At 38.1% G+C, this 23,908-nt stretch overlaps 1 protein-coding gene across 2 annotated transcripts in view; it reads left to right on the top strand.

Moving 5' to 3' along the window:
• The window catches only part of COL3A1 (collagen type III alpha 1 chain), a 53,808-nt gene that overhangs the window by 5,276 nt on the left and 24,624 nt on the right, over positions 1-23,908 (top strand). Inside the window, exons 2-10 of one of the 2 annotated variants that reach the window (XM_075093960.1) lie at positions 13,275-13,480; positions 15,274-15,312; positions 15,908-16,033; positions 18,144-18,215; positions 21,722-21,787; positions 22,393-22,446; positions 22,647-22,700; positions 23,451-23,504; positions 23,662-23,715. In XM_075093960.1, coding sequence (XP_074950061.1) covers positions 13,275-13,480; positions 15,274-15,312; positions 15,908-16,033; positions 18,144-18,215; positions 21,722-21,787; positions 22,393-22,446; positions 22,647-22,700; positions 23,451-23,504; positions 23,662-23,715 — 725 coding nt within the window. The remainder of the gene's footprint in view (positions 1-13,274; positions 13,481-15,273; positions 15,313-15,907; positions 16,034-18,143; positions 18,216-21,721; positions 21,788-22,392; positions 22,447-22,646; positions 22,701-23,450; positions 23,505-23,661; positions 23,716-23,908) is intronic. The other variant, XM_075093961.1, reaches the window with a different exon arrangement.

Below are 23,908 nucleotides of genomic sequence, written 5' to 3'. Positions count from 1 at the left end.
CTCCTCGTGCACCCCCAGCCCACTTGCTGGTGGGATGGGATGAGGGGCAGTAAAGGCCTTGACTCTGTGTAAGCCCTGCTCAGCAATAGCGAAAACACCCCTGTGTTATCAACACTGTGTTCAGCACAAATCCAAAACATAGCCCCATGCTAGCTACCAGGAAGAAAATTAACTCTCTCACAGCCAAAACCAACACAGAAGTGATAATTCTTCAAATCCCACAGAAGTGGAAGTCAGTACAATGGTCATGTCCATTAATACTCCAGATTTTGCTGTCCTTTAGTCATGCTTGTTGAAGAGACTAGGCAAAAGATCTCAGCTAAGAAAAGGAAAACTGTTGGCAATAGTAAAGAGATGTTATTAACACAATGTGTTTTTTTGGTCTTGAAATAACTGGATTAGATTCCCACATCATTGCAGAAATTTGATGTGATGGAGCAACATTCAATTTATTATTGGCAACAGCCAAAAAAATAAAACTCAAATTTGAAAAGAGTATAATAAAATCTTTTCTGATTCAGCATGACAACTGTTAGCTCATTCTCCTTGTGGTAACTTGACAAATTGTAGATTGCACAACTTTAACATGGTTTAGCGTTCAGTACCTACCACCTGTATGTCTACAGTTCTGAGATGTTCTGATTTTGGCTTTGACAGATGATAAATAACCTTCAACCCAAAAGGGAACAAAAATTTTAGTGTCAGTATTTTACGTGCCACAATACTTTACTAGCCTGCCCCTCCTTTGACACATCCATGATAGTATACCTCTATGGAAGGAGAACTGGGCACAGATGTGATTCCTTCTCCAATTGTGATGCAAGAAGTGTTTATTTTGCTTCTGTACCTGCAGGTCAGGCTGTTGAGGGGAGTGTGGATGGGGGCAGAAAAATGCTGCAGCCCCTAGCCCTAAGTATGCTGCCCAACACTAACCCAGGGGATCCAGTGGATTCCTCATGGAAAGAAGTCTGTCTGGGGCTGTACTGCTCACGGCAATGTGATCTCTGTTACAGAGATGCTGCATTTGGCTTCCCATAGCCATGCTGCTACTAGATACAGGTGCCAGTGCTCTCACTTAGTTACTGCTGCAGGACAGCTTCTCCTCTATGGATTTTAGTTCTTCCATTGATGCACAGAGTTTGTGAAGCTTTACTTCCTGTCCTCTCCATGGCTTCCCTGACAAGAGATGCTTTGTCCCTGGAAAAGTCCATAAGGAATTGCCACAGAATTTCCTTATCTTTCTCTAGTTAGCACAGTCAGACACTTTGTGTTTCAGGGAAATAAGATTCCCATATTTATGTGTAGGGACAATGCCATTAATATTTCTCACATTGCTTTGAGACTGTATAACTATTTCAAAGACTAACCTTTACATTTCTCCTGGCTGTGGCTGATGAACTGATAATCTCCACAGGCAGTAAAAAGTTACATATTACAGGAGTCAGAAAGTCTCTTCTGTAAATATAACAGAGATAAGTGTCCTTACACTATCTTAAATGCCGGTAGAGTGCAAAGAGGAATGAGTTCCATTGGTGACTGTAGAGCAATACATCTTTCACTCAGAGGCATGGTAAATTTTGTTTTGCGTTTATATTTTCAAGCAGTCATTATTTTTCTCATCTTGTATTTCATAGGGAAGGTTCTCTCCATTTTGCTTTGAGAAAACCTAACCTACATCCAAGCACTGCTTTTATTTATTTATTTTCACTTCAGAGCCAATCTTCTTGTCTCCAAGTTTGCAAAGTTGAAGGCTCTGCCTGTTTCATGTCAAAATGACAATGGAAAACATGATATAACCCCTTCAACAACAACCGTTTGTTGGCTTTAGTTTGGATAAACTTCAGCTCTGGGACTTCTGGCTTTGTTTAGTGAAAGTACAGCAGAAGAGATTCCTTTCAGATTAGGTAAGAGACTTCTTCCATTTTCCCTCATTTACGTCAAACCCTTCATTTAAAAATGAACTATCAGAATGAGAATGAAAACGTACCTCCTTTAACATGTCTGCACATTTTTGTCTTGCTTTGATTCACACAAGTGCTCTGTGAAGAAATGTCTGCCAGGGAGGAGAAAGCATGCACAGGACATTGAACAAGAAGAATGTAAAGATAATGGAAAGATATATATTTAAGGCTGAATGTGTTTTGTTATTTTGAAAGCCTAGGCCTTCTCTTATAGCTAAAGGGGCACCCAAATGACTCTTAAGAAATAGAGGATGTGACTTGTAGATTTAAGACTTTAGCTGAGTTTGTACCAGAATGACCTTCAGCATAACACAAAGCTGTCCACGGCCACAGGAGACACATCCCTTTCTGCTGCTGGTTTTTTCTTTCAGTCACTGTGCATCCCACCCTGGAGGGTGGCACAGGAACCTCTGCTCTCCTGCCAGGTAGCAAAAGATTTCCTTCCATGTGCAAACCTTCTGAGGGCTGCCATGGTGGCTTCAGGCACCGCTTTATTCCCAGCACCAACGCTGCAAAGGGCAGCAGACTCACAGCAACACCCCATGCACATTTGCAGCATGAGATATGAAAGGATGATCTGTGTCTGGAAGCTACTTCCCACAGCAATCCAACACTGGCAGTTCCTGGAAATCCTCTGGGCATAATTAGTTCCCAGTGAAATTCCCCGCAATTCATGGCCAGTGACCAGTCAGTACATTAGAAGGTTGTCTGCTGCAAACATCTCTTTACCTCTACTTTTTCCCTTTGTGTTTCTTCTTCTTCTCTCTCTTTTCCTTCTTTCCATTTTCTTTTAGGAAAAGAGGCAAGGGCAAAACTGCAGCTCCTTTTTCAAACAGACTCAAGAGGAACAATTGCTCACCCAAACACAACGGAAAATATGGGAAGCATCGCTCATTGTTCCTTTGATGTTCAGTATAATAGCCACACTGAGAATCAAAGGAGAATGAACTGCATCCTCCATGCTTTCCTTCAGCTATAAGCAGCAAAAGTAGAATTCATATTATCTTAGAAAACACTTCTATGTTCATTAGAGGCTCTTTTAAAAAAAAATTATGGTTTTTTGTTTGTTTGGCTTTAAATCATGTTTGCTTGTTTCCCTACAGAGCGGTAGTCATTCTGTGCCAGCTGTTTAAGAGAAGAATGTCCTAGTAAAAGCAAACAATAGGCTGTGTAGTGGGAATTGCAAATCTTTGAAAAGGGTAATTGAAATCTGCTCAGACATTTTGAAGATTCTTTACACAATATTCTAAGCCTGTTGGTGGCTTAGTCATTGGCAGGGTGGTCTGCTTTGTAGATCCCTCTTTTTTGTATGAACAGAACAGCAAAACATGGAGGGGGAGGAAAAAAAAGAAAAAGGAAAGAAGAGAGGCGTTCAGGTCCCACTGATTCTTTTCCTGTTAGAGCAGCTGAGGAGAGAAAGTGTTTTGTAAACTTCTTCAGTGAAGAATCAAAAAAGTATAGAGCCTCCTCATTTATCAGGTGTTCTTCTGCTCAGGCTCTTCCACTCATACCTTTTAAGGACTCTGGCAGATAAACTGTGGTGGATCTGGCTGTGTCTGCTGAAGACGTTCTAGCCCTCCTCTGCTACACAGCACTGTTCATTCTCTCCCTCTGCCAGCAGACGTTGCTGCTGCACAGAGCAGGGAGAGCTAAATGAGTGCCAGGCTTCAGGGAGCTGCTTCAGTAGCAATGCTTCTGACCTCTGATATTAATAAAAGTCAGCTCTGTGCTTGCAGGCTCTTCACTGCACCAAAAGTGCGGATTTTCACCTGACAAGGGAATTAGGTAGGAAGATTAGGTCTTCATGCTTGAAAAATAGACGTAGAACTTGATGCTTAAAAGTGGCCCCAAAATTAAGAAAGTTGTCTTTGGTACCCTGAGAAAACCCTCACAATACTTACTTTAGTAGCCTTAGGAAGTTGACAATAAGAATATTGTAACCAGTGTACAAATAGCCATTTAATATCCTCTATGAGGCAGATTAAGAAGAATTTCAAATACTTCCATCTGTAACTAACCAACTGTCCAAAATGGATGAAGGGTGAATTAGTACAAACTGGAATAAGGAGTGAATGAATACAAACGGTTTTGCAGATGAAACTGGGTTAATGATGCTCTGTGCATTCAGAATCCCTCCCTTCCCCAATATTCTGAATTACAAATAACTAATTTATTGGCAGCCAAAGATATGATTCTTTTCTTTAGACAATAGTCCAGAGTTCTTTAATCCATCACTGGAATATGAAATACAAGAATCAAACCCTTCATTTACTTCCAACTTCTGAAATTACAGGGAAATCAATAAAATTTTGCAGGGAGTAATGTTAGTGTAGAATTTGACCCCCTGCTGCTTTACTCATCTCTCATGTAAATTCACTATGGCCATGGAGTCCCAACATATCTGAAAATATAAAGAATATTTCCATATGTACTATACTGCATTGTTACATTTCCCATCTGTTTCAGTCTCAGGAGAGAAGCATTGAGTCAAGCTAATTTCTTCCAAGGAAAACCACAGAAAAAATATTGCATAAAATTGTTAGCCCTCTCACTGAATTAAGGGGAAAGAGAACATCATGTCCCACTTGAAACTTTAATCACCTGATAAAAATTGTTTTAATTACAAAGTTAGGCAATGAAAAACAAAAATCATACTTTTTTTCCCTCACAGCCTTTGGGTTTTATCTTACGAGAAGCTGAAATTAGCTCGAATTAAGTAGTTACAGTTCAGTGTTTTATACAAGTTGCTATGTAGAACAAGCTGTAACAACTATCAGTTTCCAGTGCTTCCCTTTCACTTAGTGGCTCAGAAGCTGAATCTCACTTTCATGATGCTTTGGATCTGTCAGACTGGTTGTACAGTCTGGGAAACTTGCTTGTACACAATGACTTTTCCAGTTTTCCTTTATTCTTGCCAGGACAGACCTACTGCAAGAAATGATGCAAAGAATCCTCCAATATTATAAACTATTCCTGGTCCTAGATAAATTTGGCAATGCAGAAGTGTTGTCTTTGAGATATACCTTGGGGTGATTTTTCTTTTTTTTAAATTCCTGACAAAATGTTGTTCTGGATTTTGGTAATTTTTCCACTTAATTGATCCTAATAATGTTGAGCATGAAGCTATTGCTTTTCTTTAGAAATATGTTAGACCAGCTTTTTATGGAATAAAATTGGAAGTGTTCAGGTGTTTAAGTGTTCAAAATTAAGATTACCTTGACACTTGGACTCTGACTGTAGAAGTTTTCACTGACTGCCCAAGGAGTGGGTAGGATGTATCTTTAAGGAAACTAATAAATCCATAAAATCTTCAGTAATCACATCAGACCTTGAATTTATATCAGTTTCTTCTTGGTTTAAGGCACAAGCCTTCATGCCATTTGGCATCATTCACTCTAAAGACAAGAAGCACATTAAAATCAGATTACTCCAGAGCAGTGAGAATTTATGCCAGCACTACAACGGGATGGCCACAAATAAAGTGATTGCAGCCTGCTGTTTATTTTTAGAGTGACACCAAATGGCACAAAAAGTGATGTGCCAAAAAATATTGTAATGTAAGAATAGAGGGGATGGAAAAACCTCATAGGCATTTTACCAATAATTAGAAGAGTGGCTGAAAAATTATGCAATGACCCCTCTAAAAGGCATTGAATGCACTGAATTGAGATGAAATTCTAACTTACTGATTGTTCTGCTCTAATGCAGTTACCTTTATTAAAGGTTTGATCTGTCAGGCACTGAAGATCTTCAATTCCCACAAGAATAATTGGAAGTTGATGTTCTTTAGGTCTGATCCAAAGCCCAGTAAAATCAAGGGAGGTTCTGATCAGGCGGCGTTTACCCTTCATCAGGAATGAATGACACACATTCTGCAGTTTGTAGCAAAAGAGGTCTATTTCTACTGAGAAGACAGAAGTAAAAATATAATTGTCTGAGTTACAGAGTTAAACTGCTGAGAGAGGACTTTGGAGAGGAAATCCCAGAATAACGCCTCAGTACAGATGGTCAATCAGGAATATCTTCCTCCCTTACAAAAAACAATTTAGGCCCTGATGTTGTCAAGGAATTAATAGTAACAAAAAGAGTATAGCCATCTCTTGCATCCGTCAGATATATTTCTCAAAATTACTTTTATAAGTTCAGAAACAGGTATAACAGTCCTCTGGGCAACGCCCCAAAAAAAGCAAGGTGATAGATGTACAGCAGTCTGCTCTATCCTGCCCCTCATGTGACTCAGTTTGAAATGACAGTTCTGCCAAAAACAACCCCCACCAAGTAAACAAACAACAAAAAAAAATCCTTGCACTTTTATTTTCCTATTAGTTTTGAAACAAGAAAACTCTTCTGCCATTTTTTTCATGTCAGACACCAGCTGAAGCCAGTAGGGCTATTGCGTAACAGTATTACTGATGGGGTATCGCTGGTTCTTATTTCAAAGCAACGCTTATCTGGCAGGGTGCCCTTTAGAAGTTGCATGAAGAATGTCATTCAGGGATGACAACGTGAGTGCCTGAACAGACCAATCCGTGAAACATAAATGTTGAGACAGAACAACGTGACAGATTCAGCTACTTTAGACCATATTACCTTTCAGAAGAACAACAGCCCTCTGAAGATAAAGGAGAAAAAGTAGAGTTCTTAACATAAATCACACTTTGAATGATTAGGAAAAAGCCAATAATCTGCAAGGAGAATAGAGGCATTTTGTGTTTTACTTGGTAGCAAATATGGTGTAAGGATATTTTTTAACCCTGATATTTCTAAAATTTCTAAAAGTTGCAACATTTGGACCTTATAAAGATGAATGAAAAGAACAAGCAATGATTTGTTTAAAATGCAGATACTTGTTTGTACCAGTGCAGGCCTGGGTTTGGATATTTTTTTTTTTCCATTTTGTAATCTGAAAGTCAGATTGGGTGGGTCTCAGAGCAAGGACAGTTTGACTACATGACATAATGATCCTTTGCCTGAGAATCCAGCCTTTTCGATAAATTGCCGGTGAAAGTGTCTCCTTCCCACAATACCTCTGACAGACAATTACAGTATTATGATTAACAGCATTCTTTTATGCTGCTTTCTCTTTCTTGCTCTGTATCTGAGTAAATTGGAAAATGACTGGGACTGGCACAGTGGCAGAACTGTTCAAACAACAGCTTTTTTGGCAGACAAGCATCCCGAGAAGTAGGAAAGCTTCAGTTTTGGTCTGAGAGCACATGATGTAGCTATCCTTTTTGGTGTGAAACTTCGTAATTCTGTGAACTGCTTTTCCATTCCACCTGATAGTAGTTCTTCCTCCTACAGGACACAGAGCAGGAAAGGATTTTTAAGATGGACTCACTCTGACCTCTCACAGCCTGCATTTAAGTGTTTCATCAATGAGGTGTCATTCCTGATACCTCCAATCTAATGGTGGACAAGCCTTACAAAATATTACATCAGTACCATTAAATCTGAAAATGTCCTAATAGGTAGGTATGCCCAAATTGACCCTTACGTCCTCATTCACCGTGTGAAACTAATTCCATTAATTAGCTGGTTGTTTTAAGACAATTCCAGCTGAGAGACTGTTTGTAGGCCTTGCAGCTGAAAAAAAAATTTTTTGTTAAACTATTTCTTTTCATATATTTCCACCCCTTTTCCTGAATTCTATGAAACAGGCACTATTTCAGACTTTTTGAGCGCTTACCTGACAGGAGAACATGCGGACAAACCAGGCCATTCTGGCTCAGCAAACCAATTAGTTCGTTATGAGAGTCCATTTGTTTCCGTTACTGATCACAGGATGGAACAAGGATGTTTGATTTTCTTATAAACATCATCATAATACCAGACAGGGAGCCCAAACCGTTTGCTTTGAGGTAGATGCCATGGCATTCTTTTCTGCTCAGTAAATGGAAAGCGGCGATGCTGCAGACACTGGAGTTGATTCCTCCATCTACTCAAGTGTAGGGGAGAGTTACAGCATTTCCATTGAGAATGAACAATATATTTCCTTTCTACTTTGTCCTTTGGTTAAACAATGTATAAAGCAGTGCTGGAATACACACTAAATAGATGTATTTGCTAGAGGAGAAACGTAAAAACAATTTTCGAAGTAGCCATCCTGTAAAGCAAATGGCCAAAACCAAGTCAGAGTAAGGAACAGGCTTTGTACACTTAAAAGTCCATAAAAAGCAACAGAAAGACCCTTCTTAGCTTCAGCAGACTTTGGATCCAGGCAAAGCCAGAGGCAAGGCCGCCTTCATCTCAGTGCTTTAGCCGTCACCAGATTCACTTTAAATAACATCAAAAACTGTTTGCTTGACTCATTGTGTTTGTGATCAGATTCTCACAGATCAAAGCTCCTCGGTTTTGCTTCCCAAGGCATCATTGAGTGGCTGCTGGAGGATCGTGAGTCACCTCTGTGTGGACTATTGCCCTTTCTGAGGCAGAACCAGACAAGTTCAAGATGTTCTTTAATTTCTAACCATTTAGTCACAAATGGGATATGTGAGTCTGTTGCTAATGCAATAGCTGGACACTTGCTTTGTCCAAAGTGGAAAAGCCTGTGGTTTTTGAGGATACTATTAGGATATATTTTCCTTTTGCCATATAAATGTGGTTAAGTCGTGATCACAGCACTTGCACAAATGCAAAGCCAAAAGCAACTATAAAACAGGTCAGCTTCTCAGGTCATAGCACTCGATAACAAATTCCCGTTCACCTCACTGGAATTGGGATTATGTCCCTTATGACATCTGTCATCCTTCAGGCCTACAACAACCATATTTGTTTCCCCCTGTACATATTTGGGCTTTTTTATACACCACACTTACAGGTCCTTGGAGACTAAATGGTGATTTTCATTTCAGCTTTCCCTATTGGATTGCTTACATACAGCTGCTAGTCTGCTTAGAAAATGGGAAATAATTCAAAACCAGCATATGACAAAGACTGTGTTACCTTTTTTTTTTTCTTTTCTTCACTTTTTAGGCTGGTCCAGGGAAACGCTACTCACAGCAAAGTCTTTAAAAATGTGAGTGCTCGGTAAACAGCATAAATGCAAAGTTATTCTGCCTTCCAAATACTAAACTTTAATGTTTTGTACAATGAATCAGAGATTGACACAGCTTTCAACAAACATTGCAATAACTGCCATAGAAGTGAAGTATTGTATAGGTACCATATTTAGGGCTTTGGGAAGAAGAATAAGATTTTGCATTGCCATAGGCAAATACTGTTGAGTTCCGATACTTTTTGAAATCTTAGGCTAATATATACGTTTAGGAATCAGCAAGAAAAGCTGGCTAAGGCAAGTAGGTGACTGTTTTACTGTGGGCCTAGAAGTAGGCAAGTCAACTTCTTTATAACCTTATTATTCCTATATGTTACTTGTCAGTGCTTTAGCACAAATCAGCTTTCCAAAGGATTTTGGAGCTAACGGTTAATCTTTATGAGCATTGCAAAATGCATTATGTCATAACATGCTGACACATAGATCTACATCTGGGCACAAAGGGGGTGTCTTGAACAGACTAAGTCTTCCCAGATGTAAGTTTCCTTTGGAAACCTATTTAATACTTCCATTCTGCCAAAAGCTGCAATGATTTTCATTGCAGCTCTCCTAGCTTATTTCTTAATTCATTTAACAATGTCCAGAAAGTTAGAGGCAAATATAAATGTCATTATATCCAGATGTCTCCAATTTTGGCTTTTCTTTCTGTTAAATGATGCCATCTACTGTAGGATAACTGAATGACGAGCTTGTAAAAATGCAGAGAAATCTGCTTTATTTCCTTATTACTGTAAAATTATGTCAGTCATTTTGTGACATATTTTAAATTTCCATTATTTTCATCAATATTGTTGACTAAAATATGGAAAGGTGAGTATTCTCAGCATGAAAAATTAGTCACTGAGAAAAGCCTCTGCTTCAGAAAAGAGCAGCTGTCTTGAAACCAGCACATTTTCTAACCTGCAGTGCAAAAATATGGAAAAGATGGCCCTTTTTTACTCCCCATTCACACTGTTCTCTTCACTGTAAGGCAGCAGGATCACGTCCCTGGAAATAACAAAACAGGTCAATGAAAATGAAGTAAGGATGAAGAAAAAAATGACATATGAAAATGCAAATTCTTGGATAGGGATTTCCTAGTGAATAAGAACCTTGTTGTCTTAAACACATAGTTTAAAAAAAAATGTAGTTTTGAAATTATAACAGAGTGATACAGAGAGATGAAAATCTGAATATTAAAAATAAACACATCTTATGGGTACAGAAGTATGTGTACAGTATGCATTTTTTTATATGTCTATGCAGTTCATATAACTGTACATGTGCACACAGTAAGAGTATTAATTCTTTTAGATCTGTATCATTGTATTTTTATTTAACAGTTATATATAAACTATGTTTTGTCCTAAACTAAAGAAAAATCATCTCTTCCCTTCCTCATCATGTTTGTAAATGAGAAGGACATTTTAACCTGTGTAGCTGGGAAGTGCTTAAGCAGAATGAGAGCTGAGTGCATCGCTCTCAGGTGAAGTGGACCTATGTCCACCCGTGCTCTCTAGGGTGTATCCAACCAGCTCCTTATAGATGGATAACAAGCTCTAATGCCCCCAGGAGCTTTGATGGTATTCTGCCTCCCACAGTATACTGTTTTCGAGGTCTTCCTGTATACAGCAAGCGACTCATACACTGAGCTACTCAGCTTTATAATTCAGGTTTTTTTCATGAGTCATGAGAGACAGTAAAAAAGATTTTATTCATAACACTGCACATCTCATTTTTAAAATACATTTCAGCCTTCTTGTTTGTCAGGAAACTGTTGTCATGACTCTTGACAAGGCTGGGCAGTTTGTTTTTTCCCTAAGTGCCCACAGTGAAATCCTGGTTTGTTAAATGAGGAAAATGTTTCTGGCAGAAACAGTCAGCAATTAATTAAGCAGAGAATCAGCTTATTTAACTGGGATCCACGGACATGATTCTGTGGTGTGAGAGCTGGGAAGCTAAGCAACTCTTTTAGAAACTAAATCTAGCTTGTCAGACTAAAAAAAGGATGTCTAGATGGTCTTCAGAGGTACTGCCTGTTAGGCAGTGTCCTTTGAAGCAGCATCTGACGCCATGACCCTGTGTCATGCTGGGTGTGAGGAGGACACTGTCTGGGAAATAAGGAGTTCTTCACCTCCCTTGTGCAGGGCCTGAAGTTTCTGGTGAGGCCCAAAAGGTGGAGAAGTGAAGGGAAAAGGAAAAAGCTAATTTCTAACTGATAGAAAATGTCTGAGGGGGATTAGTTTTCATACGCTGCTGCACTGTTTCAGATTTTAAGATTTTCTGTGTTGTCAAAGGAGGATGAAATAATGGATCCCAGGCTGACATCAAGCACAGAAAAAAATATTGGCTTGAAAAGGTCTGGAAAGGATTTCTGAAACCTTTTGGATCTTGTTGTTCTAACCAAGCTGGTAGTCAAAACCAGGCAACATTTTCCTGCTTGCTTCTTTTATAGCTGAAGTGCAAACGTAACCTAAGTTGGTGTACACAGGAAGCCTGTAGTGGGGTTGAAATTGGCAAAAGAGACCCCCTGTCCCATGCAGCACCCTGCTCTGAGACCCGCACGCTGGTTTTCCACTCAGTGAGCCAGGAGGTCTTGGTTATATTCCCAATTACCCTGACAGAGCACATACAAGGAGTTGATGAATTTCATGGGTGACATAGAGGAAAAAGTCAGGTTAATACAGACAAGGAAAAGCAGCTGAGTGAGACACTGGGAAGGGAGCAGAGTCCAAAAAAGCTAAGCTCAGCTGAGTACCTGGCAGTAAAGAAGGTGAACTGTTCAAGTACAAAAGACAAGAGGATTCAGGGAAGATGAAAAGGGAAGTTATGTGTTATGGGAAAGATGAAACCTAACAAAGGACTGAAGCAGAAGCATGAGAAGGGAGGAAACACGTCCCAGTGTATAATATGCCAAAGAGCATGGGTGTGGGTATGCAGATACCCACAAATACAGACAGAAAGAAAAAAAAAGCATGTAAAGAGGAAAAAGAGACCAGTGTTCTTACCTCAGTCTTGGAAAAGAGAAAAAACAGAGATGAAAGATGTTACAAGTGAGAAAGGAAGAAGGGACTGCATAACCTATAGGAATGGACTGCACCATAAATTTGGACTCAGTCTCATACTATGTAATTATGACCATTACGACAATTTGATGGCATTCAGAATTTTCTGTCTGGAGCCAGTGATAATTTTAATGTCAGAGCTTTGAATTACATCTTTTGGCATTTTTTTTTCCTTTTTGAAGGGTGTTGTGTAGTAGATAACTTATTCTGATGCTAAAGTTTTAAGGATGATGTAGATACACAAATAGTCCTTTCTCCAGAATTTTGTGTTTGTAAAGTAAATATTTTGAATTATTCATGGAAAACATCTTATTCGGTTATTCAAGATATTCAGTGATACTTCTATTTGCAATCTGAGACTTCTACAAAACTTACAAGGAACTTGTACAACTTTGTAGTGTTATTTTCATATTGGTTGCTTAAGTGACCAGGTTCCTGGATCTTGTTTCTCTAAGAAAATACAAACCCAAAATTTAATGTTTGATGCTGGTTTTCATCAGTCTCTTCAAATTCATTATCTACAACAAATTTGATGAGTAGAATAGCTGTTGGAAGGCATTCACAAAGCCATGGATTTTACAGATGAACAATGTTTTTTCTGAAAATATGGACGCTTGTAACATTTGAGAGGGCCAGATGACAGATTAATGGCAAACAATTTGGGCAATTAATGTGAACATTCTTTTAGCTGTATCACATACATTAGCTTTCAAAAAAACACTTTAAAAACACCTGGTGCTAACTAATAATGCAAGATTCTAGTGACAAGAGTTCCTGCTTGACAGATGACTTATTCCACATCCAAGTGTAAGTGCTCATGTTGGCACATGGGGGCCAATGATACACTTGTTTGAGAGATTTGGCACATTTTCTTTTTAGCTGCGGCAGAGAATTCAGTTGCTAATTACACAGTAACTCAGTCTGACACTAAAATTACTTGAGACGGAAGATTATCACAGATTTAATTGGTCTTTGGATCAGCTCCAGGAGGTTTCCATTGATGTCTTTTTATAGATTCAGAGCAGACTCTGCATTTAATGTAACAGATCCTCCCAGTGTCTGAAAAGAAATATTTAGCCTTTTAGTTCACAGGCATAAACTATATTACAGTAGAAAACAAAACAGACTATCCATCAGCTTTCATGTTAGTCATCTTTGATTTGGAAAACACATTTGAAATAATATTGAACACTATTTTGTCTTTCTTTCCAGTCGCAGGATGTACCCATCTTGGGCAGCTTTATGCTGACAGGGATGTTTGGAAACCAGAGCCATGCCAAATCTGTGTGTGTGACTCGGGATCTGTTCTCTGCGATGACATCATCTGTGATGATCAGGAGCTGGACTGTCCCAACCCAGAGATTCCCTTTGGAGAGTGCTGTCCAATTTGTCCACAAACAACACCACAACCTGCAACAGTAAGTTTGCTCTCAATGTTGTTACTTTGGTGTTGCCACCTTGATCCATGTCAGCCTCCATTCATTTTCTTTTAGATACTTTTTTTTTTTTAAATGCTAAGCTTCTGACTTTCTGACTCTAGGCAAATAATTAGGACAGGCAAAATTTTCCAGATCAGATAAAAAATCAGCTTAAACTTTCGCAGAGTTCTATCTTTTTTGTTAAATTCAAGAATACTTCTGTATTCTGTCAGAGAATTTGTACCAGATCTGACAAATACTTGTTAGTCCTTTGGGCTATGCAGCTGAAAGGATGAAGTCCTTCAACCCAGTTTTACACAGACAAAAGGCACAGATAAATAGTAGAAAGGGACAGAGGGCAACAACTAACCATTACATTTTTCATCTTACAGAGAAGCATAGGTATAATGCAAACAGCTTATTTGTTGACTACACGCTCAGTCTGTATCCATGAAACTAATGCCAAAGCAAGTTAGACAATTTTCACAGCACACTGAGAGTCTGCATTTCTTATCAACTCAATGCTACATCATCACAGAGTAAATTTCCTTTTGCAGAGTTATTGCTGACTTAATGCCCTGTAAAGGAAAGGTGATTCAAGCCCTACATCCCTAATTTATCATCATCTTGTTTATAGACACCAACATTATCTAAACTAGTTGCAGCAACTTAACCTCAGGAAAATCAAGAATGTTAGTGCATGCCAGGTCCCCTGCCTAAACCGCTTCAGTGAGCGCACCATCTATACCGAGCGCTAAGGTTATCTGAACATTTCATCCTTGATTAAGATCCATGAGATTCTGTTAAAGTACATAGATTTCCAAAGACACATTGAAGATTCTTATCCAGAAGGTAAAAGAGGGTGAAAGAGATGTGTATATGGAAGAGAAAGGCAGCAGATGTATTTCTGCGCCTCTTTAGTATATCTGCTTAAACATGAAATGGCATATACAAATACATCACCTAGTGTTAGTTTCACCATGCTAGTGCAACTCTACTGCTTCCAGGATTACCTGGAATTACCTGAGCTACTTCAATGAACAGTTTTCAGGATGTAAATGAGTGGTACATGCAAGCATGCTGGAGATATAAGCACAGCTCCCTCTCTTGTTGACTCTAGAGACTCTTTCATCAGTTCTGTGGTTCCTGATAATAAAGGACATGTCGACTAATTCCTCCAGCCTCTGTCTTTGATATGTATGAGTTTGGTCAGCCCACTGGAAGCTGTCGTGCTGACCCTGGATGGTATATAGGGAAATGCCATATTGAAAGATCCAAGATAGTTTCAGCTGAATATTCCCTGCTACTACTAGCAGCTGAATACATAAAAACTGTTCTGAACTATTAATTGAGAATCAAGATGTGTAACTGAACTATTAATTGAAAAACTATTGAATTGGAGGAGTAGATCTGAGAAATTAAAATTAGCTACATTGTCACACTTAACATGCTGGACTTAAAAGGATACAAGAAAACTGTCCCTTACAACTCTCCACAGTGGATTTCTGTCCTCATTATACTCGATGGCAAAGCTCTACTGACTTCACTAGTGCCATTTTTTTTGCCTACAAGAAAGCTGTAGCTTTATGGATGAACTGAGAAAATGTAAATGAAAGATTGACCAAAAACCCCACGGCTTTTAAATACAATGAATAAGAATAAATGGAATTCATTTGATAAATCTATATTCCAATGTTTAAATATGTTTTCCTCTTGTTTAATATATATATATTCAGTTTTCTATTGTATTTTGGTTTTCTTTCTAAATGTAATTACTTTTCCTTTTTTTCTAGACTTCTCCTCCACACAATGGAGGGCCTAAAGGAGACCCTGTAAGTGCAGCTTCTTTTCTTTCCCAAGGAAATTAACAAAATCAAGAGCCAATTCCTATAGCGCTATATATCCCATTCAAGCTTCTGAGATATCCAGCTATCATTGATATCTGCACTGTCTGCAGGACTGTGCCATATAGTTATTTTGAAGTAGCCCTTTAGCTTCAACAAAACTCTCAAAAATTTAAACTGGAAAAACAGAGAGAAAGAGAGAAAGTTTAGTCCAAACTGTATTACAATTATTATTTTTTGTTATATTTCTTCCCAGTAGGAAAAAAAACCCATAAGCTATGGACTCCACTAGCAGTAATAATTTTAGATTCAGGAATTGACCTGTTTAGTATTTGTAGTGTGTTTGATCAAATATCAGCAGTAATAAGGCTCCAGCAACTAAGAAGTGTTTCCATATATGAATTTTGTCTACTGTGTATGTCTTTCCTGAATGTTCGGTTGTGGTCTTAGTTATGTTTAGCAGAGAAAGTTTCCCACCACAATCTCACAGACTTTGTTACACATGAAAGGATTCATCCTGCGATGCCCTTGCAGTTGGAGGCAAGGGCTGATGGCTGTATCTGCTCTGTTTGTGTCTTTGCAGGGTCCTCCTGGGCTCCCGGGCAGAAACGGTGCCCCTGGGCCTCCAGGACAGCCAGGAAGTCCTGGAGCCCCTGGCGCCCCTGGCGCCCCTGGGATCTGCCAGTCGTGTCCCACTATAAACGGAGGCGTAAGTCATTGTTATGTTCAGCTTCTACCTTGTTGCTCATAAGCATAAAAGCAATACTGTAGGCACCTAGCCCTTGCACCTTCACACCTACTTTCCTTTCGGGGGCATCTGTCTCTCATTTGAGCCTTTGAAAAACACGGCTGAGTGGTAGGTGGGGTTTTGTTGTGATTTTGAGGGTTTGTCCACAAAATTTGTCTGGAGTGCAATTAAATCTCTGTTTTATCTTATTTTTAAAAACTTTTGGAGCCAGATCTGATGCAGGACATATGTAACTCAGAAATTAATCTGACCAGAAAGAAAGTGTGCAGGAGGAAGTATATCACCTCAAGCTTAATGGTTAGGGAACTGTCTTCCTTTCCTATATTTTACCCAATACATGTTTAATAAAGAAACATTCCCAGGAGACTAGACCAAAACAGAGATCCTCTGCTTGCAGGGAAATGCCATGTAAGTACTATTTGTCATGCTCCTTCTTTATTTCTGTCCCAATGAATCTTGAATTTTCTTCTGAAGAGTTGGGCAGCAAGAGAGATAATTTGAACTAAAGTTTCTGTGCAGTTGGATTTGTTAAGAGACCTGAGCCACAGGTAGTGCTTTGTTAATTACATTATCTCCCATGCAACTGAGCAAGCCTAGCTTTACAAGATGGGATTGCTTTGGCACAAAACTTTTAAAAATCTTATGTTAAAACAATTGCTGCTTTTGAACATAGGTCACTATTTATAGCTTCCATGTATGCTTCCCACTACCAGGTAAGCCAAAAGCTGAGGAAAGATGGCTTGGTTTTACTTAATTCTGAAAGGGATTATATCTGAAGGACTGAGTTTCTGGGGGAGGCACCCATGGGTTGCTTAACCAGTCTCAGTGGACATCACAATAACATGCCAAGAGAGCTACTGGGTTGTGGTTAGCAGATGCAGAGAGAGGAGAAGATGATAGGCTGAATTAGTCACCCACTCCAACACTGTATCAAAGACATGCTGTTGGATCCCAGCAAGAGGGTTGACAGCATTAGCACAGGAGTCGTCTTGTACCTGGTCAGAGAAGCAGCTAGGTCCACAGCAGTTTGGGTTATCAGGCAGAAAACTGCATATATTCAGCCTTTCCTGATCAACCACCTACAGGCCATTAATGCATAAACTGCATTGATGCCATGTTATTCAACTAAGTTTGCTAACATCTGCATAATAAAATCAGCATATGCCAATTAAGAGGCTTACATGTTAATTCCTTGAAAATCTGACTGTAGAATTTATAGTTTTCTCCTTTTTTAAACAACATTTTATCTAAATGGGTGTGTCAAAGATGCTATCTGCCCTCAGAAAGGCCCACAGGACATGTGTTCACTCCATGCCTTGGGCTGAGCTTCCATTTGTTTCAAGATAAATTGTCAAAATAATTGAGGCTTGGCTGCTTGGGCTCAAAAGTAATGATTGAATTATTTGGAGTGACATAGTGAATGGGAAGGGAGAAAGGGAAAGATGGTAAATGGCATTAGGAAAAAGTGTAATGCTCAGTTTTCTAGGATGTGTAAGTTCCCATGCATGAGGTAAAAAACAAAATTTGTAACTCAGGGAAGGAGAGACTTATACATAAGTAAGAGATTTTTGCTACAAAAAACTCTGAAATGAGACATTCATTAATGACAGGTAAAAGAAATGAGGAGACTAATAATAAACTGTTAAACTGTTGCATTCTTTAGTGCAACAGAAAACATTTCATCAACTTCCTTGAGTGACAACTAAGGCCAACAGAAAAGAGGCTGATAAAGAAAATGCGGGGGGAGGGAAGCTTGAAAGGAGTCAAACAAGAATGAGAAGAGGAGAGAGGTAATTTTTTGGCTCAGCGGAGGCCCAGCTATCAAGATGAAAACTGGATACACACAACGTAGGGAGCTAACGTTACCATGACCACAAGAGAAAGATATTGGCACTGAGTTAGAAATCTGGGAGCTATATGTCAAACAAGTACTACCCAAGGGATACAAATGAGTTATTTCTATACATTTGCCATACCAACATAAGAAAAGACTTATTTGATTTGTAGCAATCACCTATTTTTCTTTTTTTTTTTTCTTTTTTCTTTCTGTTTTTCTCTATTTCTTTTACAGAGTTTTTCTCCACAGTATGACTCCTATGATGTGAAGGCTGGTACATCTGGTATCATTTACCCACAGCCTATTGTAAGATGATATAGCCTTTTTTCTGTCCCTTCTTTTTTTTTTAAATAACAAATTTTCTGCTCTTAGATTATGCCTTGGATGTGTATGTATCCTGATTTTAATTTAACAAGCTAAGTTTTAATTTAATTGTTGTCTGCAAGTGGAATGTGATGTAAGGCAGCAGTTTGCTTGGCGATATCGTTCTAGAAAGTAACTATAGATTATCTGGAGTTTTTGCCTTTTCTCTCTCTTTTTTCCTTTTATCTTCTTTTTCCTAATTTCTCTCTGAGTCACGTTCTTACACTACCTAAACATTTATCCCTTTCTCTCTTGCATACCCTCCTCATTTACCTGCTTTGATATTCTTTTACTAATTGCTTCCCTCCCTTTCACCACTTTTTTACCTCTTCTACTGACTCCAGTCTTCCATTAACCACTCAGCAGCATTTTATCTTTATTCAGTATGATACTCCATACTTGTTTACTTTTCCACAACTCAAATTTTCCTGATAAGAAGTGAGTAAACCCCTCTTATAATATTTTTTTAATCTCAGAAGCTTTTTATTTTTTCTTTTTACAATAATTTTTTTACCCACAGCTATTCAGACTGTACTAAGGATACTGTATATGCCTGCTAGGCCTAGCCCAAGCTTTTCACAGTTTTTCTAGTGAGATAAAGCATGGTTTGCCTGAAAACATAATGCATGAGCTATGCTTCCTGTATAAAATAAACCTAAATGCTGCACCTCATGATTTTTCTTTTAGGCACTAGGATTTAGACATATTCGTCACCAATGACATGGAGTGTTCTTGATTCAGGCAATCTCCTATATAGAGGATGTGGTGGATTGCGATTATTTGAAATTGGCTGCTGCTTCATTAAGCACGATCATTATTTTCAGACCAATGCTGCCTAACAAGGTTTAGGTATCACATGTTGTAACACATCAAGGCAGCTCCAAGGAAGCGTGTTATTTCTCAGGGTTCCATCAGATCATCTTGTGAGATAAATTTTGCTTATCATGGCAGCTGTTTTTCCTGAAATATAGTTCATTATTTTCTCACCTTTATTTTCATCTGTTTATTTCTACCTTGTTCATTCACTAATATGATCATCCATGCACTGGTCTTCTTCAACCATCTGTTTTTGTATTTGTTTATTTAGTTATTCACTTTCAGCTCCTCACAGTTGTTGCCCACAGCTTATCACATCATCTACATTTTGCTACTGGGTGTCTTAACATGGGATGTGCTGAATCAGGCAGATAACCAAGATACCTTTCAGCTAACACACATGGTTACTCCTCTCTATTTTGGCATTCTTCCCTGAGGTTCTTCATGATTTCTTGTGCTCTGATCCCTGGACTTGGGTTAAAAAAAAACATAAAAGATTTAATTGGGAACCCTAGAATGTCTGCAGCAAGAATTGTCTGTATGCTTTCAGGTCATATGTTCTTTTATATTGCATCATGCAGTGCAAGACTGCAAAGCCAGTAACAGAGCAGTTACAGGCAGATGTGACTGAACTCACTAGAACTGAATAATATTTATCACTAATATAACATAGATTAATTTATTTGTTAATTTATATATAGAATTTAACATTTTTAACTTAAACTTTTGATTTAAATAATTGAAAATAATTTGGAAGATAATAAAATAAAAAATGCCAGCTATAGCACCAGTATTTGTCCATGGGTGGTTACCGTGCCTGGTATTCCTTCAGTCACACATCTCTCCACTACCATCTTTCTGGTAGCTTTTATGCTGCTTGTAGACTGAATTTGTACTTTACATCTCAGTTTCTCTTTACTTGCTCATATAATCTCCACATTGCCTTTGTCTCTTTCCACCAGTGCACATATTCTAACTAAAGTATGTTCATTTATTCACAGTCTGGAGATGCTGCCAGCAAGCAAATGCCATGCCTAACTATCAGTTTATCTCCTTAGTGTGTATCTTGAAGAAAAATAACATCTTGTTTGTTTATAGCCATAAGTCTAATTAATTGATTGCAATTGATGAGTTGATGGTTTCAATTCATGCTAAGTCCAAATTTATTTTGTACCAAATAAGTTCTAACAATTAGCAGGGAGGGACAGCTTGTTGTATTCACATGTTGAATGCAACCTGATTTACCCCGACACTAACTGCTCTGCCACTTGTTGTACTCCCTGCCTTAGAAAACAGCAAATATTACAATGATTCTGTTTTCCACAAAAGACAATCTGTGAACTAATATTAACATAGTATATGCGTAGTATGGTAGTATACTATACTACGTATACCAGTATAGTATAGCTATCCTATTATTCTTGTATTAGCAGAATTATATTCCTGTACATCTATAATACACAGCCTATTCTGATGCTATATGATAATATCCCATGAAACACATTGTGTACAACATTAAGCTATGGAATATACTGCCAGTACTGCAGCACACAGCGATTCTCATGTAATTCATATACTTCAAGTGTTTTGGCTCTAGAGTTTAATTTAACAAAAGCTTTTTTTGAAAGAACTACATACAGCTGCAGCAAACCACTGTGCTAATTTTCAAATAGTTTCTGTTTTCCAGTATAAATGCTTTTGTGGCTGTTGCTACAGGAAGTAGAAATAGTAACACTCTTCCCACATTGCAAATTTCCTTATTAATATTTTTAATACTTTACTCCCTTTTTACCAGTTAAAATAAGGAACAATATTACTGATTTGAGTTAAGATATATGCATATTGAGATTCCATCCTCTGAGTCCTTTGGTTAGTCCAGATATCATTTATTTTTTATGGCTTAGTACTCTAAAGTTCAGAAAATATTTCAGTGGTGAAAATGGTTGTCTTACTAACAAGTAACAAGAATATGGCCTTAATTCAGTATACCTGTAAGTCCTAAGAAGTCTAGGGTCATAAACGATTTATCATACAAGGTTCTTCTAATGGGTTGTATATGTATATGTAATATAGCTCCTGAATGCAGGTGAGAAATTTTAAAATTAGTTTTAGAAAACAAAATCTGGCATCAACAGATTAGCAAGCCAAGGTTATTAGTACACTTTGGCTCCACCACTGAAGATGTAGGGTTAGGTTAATAAAGCTCAGTTACAGAGCAGAGAAGGTGAAACTCATTTACCCTGTTTAACAAATTAAGAGTTCCAGTTATCTATCCTGACAGTTTAGGTAGATGAAAAGCTGAGCTGTGAGCATCCCTCTGGGTGTCCAGAGAAGTGGAATAGTGACTTAAAAGAAAAAATTGACAGCTTTGAAAATATCTTGTGGAGTATGTTAGCTAAGGCTGCAAAGAGAAACCCTTTCTGAAGGGACTGTAGGCACTAAACAATGTTTTTAATAATGTGTATATATACTGCTTTGTCTTTTTTACTGCACCAAGTGCATGTCACCTTGGATTTTTCTCTGTACTAATGTGTAAAAATTTATTTCACAGTCATTGGTGACTCTTGCAACTACATTAAGCTTTATAGCTATCTTACGTTAATATAATGACTATTTTTTAACCTACACTATAGACTGGCTTTCCAGGACCCCCCGGCCCCACTGGCCCCATTGGCCCACCTGGTCCTGTAGGTCCTCCTGTAAGTAAAATTAATTTTTCACTATCATCTCATTCCTTTATATGAGCCTCTCATTTTCTCTGTCATAAGTATTAGTTATATTTTCAGCTGATTAAATCTCTGCTGAAGAATTTTATGAATAAATGTCATCTTCTATTAATTGGGCTGTACCATGGGCATATACCACCAAGACTCGGTGGCTGAGTGCTATATATCATGCTTGCTTTAGTCCGTGTGTTCCACTGCACTTTCTGGAATTCTGTTGGGTGCCACCTAAGGTTGTCTTAAGACATGCCACTGCCTATCATCCTCTGTTAATATTCCCAAATGTTTATTCATACAAAAATTTTTCAGGAGATAAAGGAAAGTGGGAATCCTAATACACAGTCCATGAACACAAAAAAGGTCTGAGTTTTTTTATGTGCATCTCCTTTTAGAGGAGTAGTTTTAATTCTGTTTTCATGGAGGTGTATTGTGCTTGGTCCTGCTGTTTCACCTTTGGTCATTTGGTGATAATTCTGACTAACGTTTTCCTTACAATTATGAAATTGTTATAAAATGTAGTAGCACCATGGAATGAGGCATGTCACTATTCACATCTTAACTGTTTTTTTGCTCGATTATAGGGCTCTTCTGGATACCAAGGTTCCCCCGGAGAACCAGGACAACCTGGCCCTCCTGTACGTATACATTACCTATCACTATAAATGTTAAAGGGATGATCTTACAAGCATGAATCAGTGTCATCACTGGATTGGATTGAAATTTTACAGTTCATCTTCTCTGTTTACATGTATGTCAAGTGTAAATGTATTTTATGACAGCAAATGCATTTTTGATTTGAAAGATATTATAGTTAATATAAATTATTTTTCTACAGGGACCTCCAGGCCCTCTTGGATTGATAGGCCCAGCTGGTCCACCAGGAAAAGATGTAAGTTCACTATTATTTATCCAGTGATTAATAAATGGGAAGAAAGTTCATTAAACAGTAAGATAGCAGAGCACATTGATACCATTGCATTTAAGAATTGTTAACCTCTCCCTATTTCTCAATTTGACAACATGACTGTAAGAACTAGATATGGCTTACATTAGGTATAAATATCTATTCAAAAAAAGTTTCAATTTTAGCAGGCAATTTAATTGACACAACTAAAAAAAAAAAAAGGAAGAAAAAAGAAAACCTAAGCATTAAATACCCTCTTTTGATCTAGTGCAAAATAAATTAGCAGTTATAACAAGAAACAGACAGTCATGATAGTTGTCTGCTCCCTTCAAGTCTGGCTCTGAGAGCTCAGGCTGTTAAAAACATCTTTTGTGTCACAGCTGGAAGTCCTAAATAGGAATAGTAAGAGGCGAGACAATCAACTAAAGTTTTGGTCCATTTGAGTGTTTCACCATGAAAAATAGGTTTTCTGTGATCATCTCTTCTTAAAAGTTGGCTTGAAATAAATTAGATATTAAACGAAATCTTGTTAGAAATTGAGTTTATAAATTCTGGCAACGGTTTTTCACAAGTTAGTCATATATTGAACCATCACCCTGCTATAATTCTCCCCATTGGATTTGGCGGAAATGTCACCTGCTTATTCTGACCTGCCTACTAAGCCTAGTTCTTTGCCTGAAGCAAAGAACTGAAGCAATAGCAAAGCAATTAAAAAAATTTACTTTCTTTCAATAGGGAGAACCAGGAAGACCAGGCAGAAATGGAGACCGTGGAACCCCTGGAATACCGGTATGGAAAAGCACGCAATAAAAATGTTGTTTTAATCAAAGGTTTTCTTTTCCCATTCTAAGTTGGTCAAGTGAACATGACACACAATAAACATTGGCTTGTGCCCTTCATACAGTATGTATGGGTTTTATTGATCTTTCTATTTCTGCATATTTAGGGTCACAAGGGCCACCCTGGAATGCCTGGGATGCCTGGGATGAAAGGTCAACGAGTAAGTATTGAGTATATTGAGTACAGCTGAGTCTGTTACTCCACTTGAATTAGTGTTGCATTGTTGTGCTCTTTCAGTCATCAATTCCCAGCTAAAGAGACTGGTTCATACAATTAAAGATCAATTTCTGAGCAATGTAATCTGGCCTTCCATAACAGAGACTGTTAAATTTTATCTTGTTACCTCAATTGTG

This window comes from Phalacrocorax aristotelis, chromosome 5 (genome assembly GCF_949628215.1).
Source record: "Phalacrocorax aristotelis chromosome 5, bGulAri2.1, whole genome shotgun sequence".
Lineage (NCBI taxonomy): Eukaryota > Metazoa > Chordata > Aves > Suliformes > Phalacrocoracidae > Phalacrocorax > Phalacrocorax aristotelis.
Note: the sequence above shows the minus strand (reverse complement) of the source record. Positions and strands in the feature narration are given on the sequence as shown.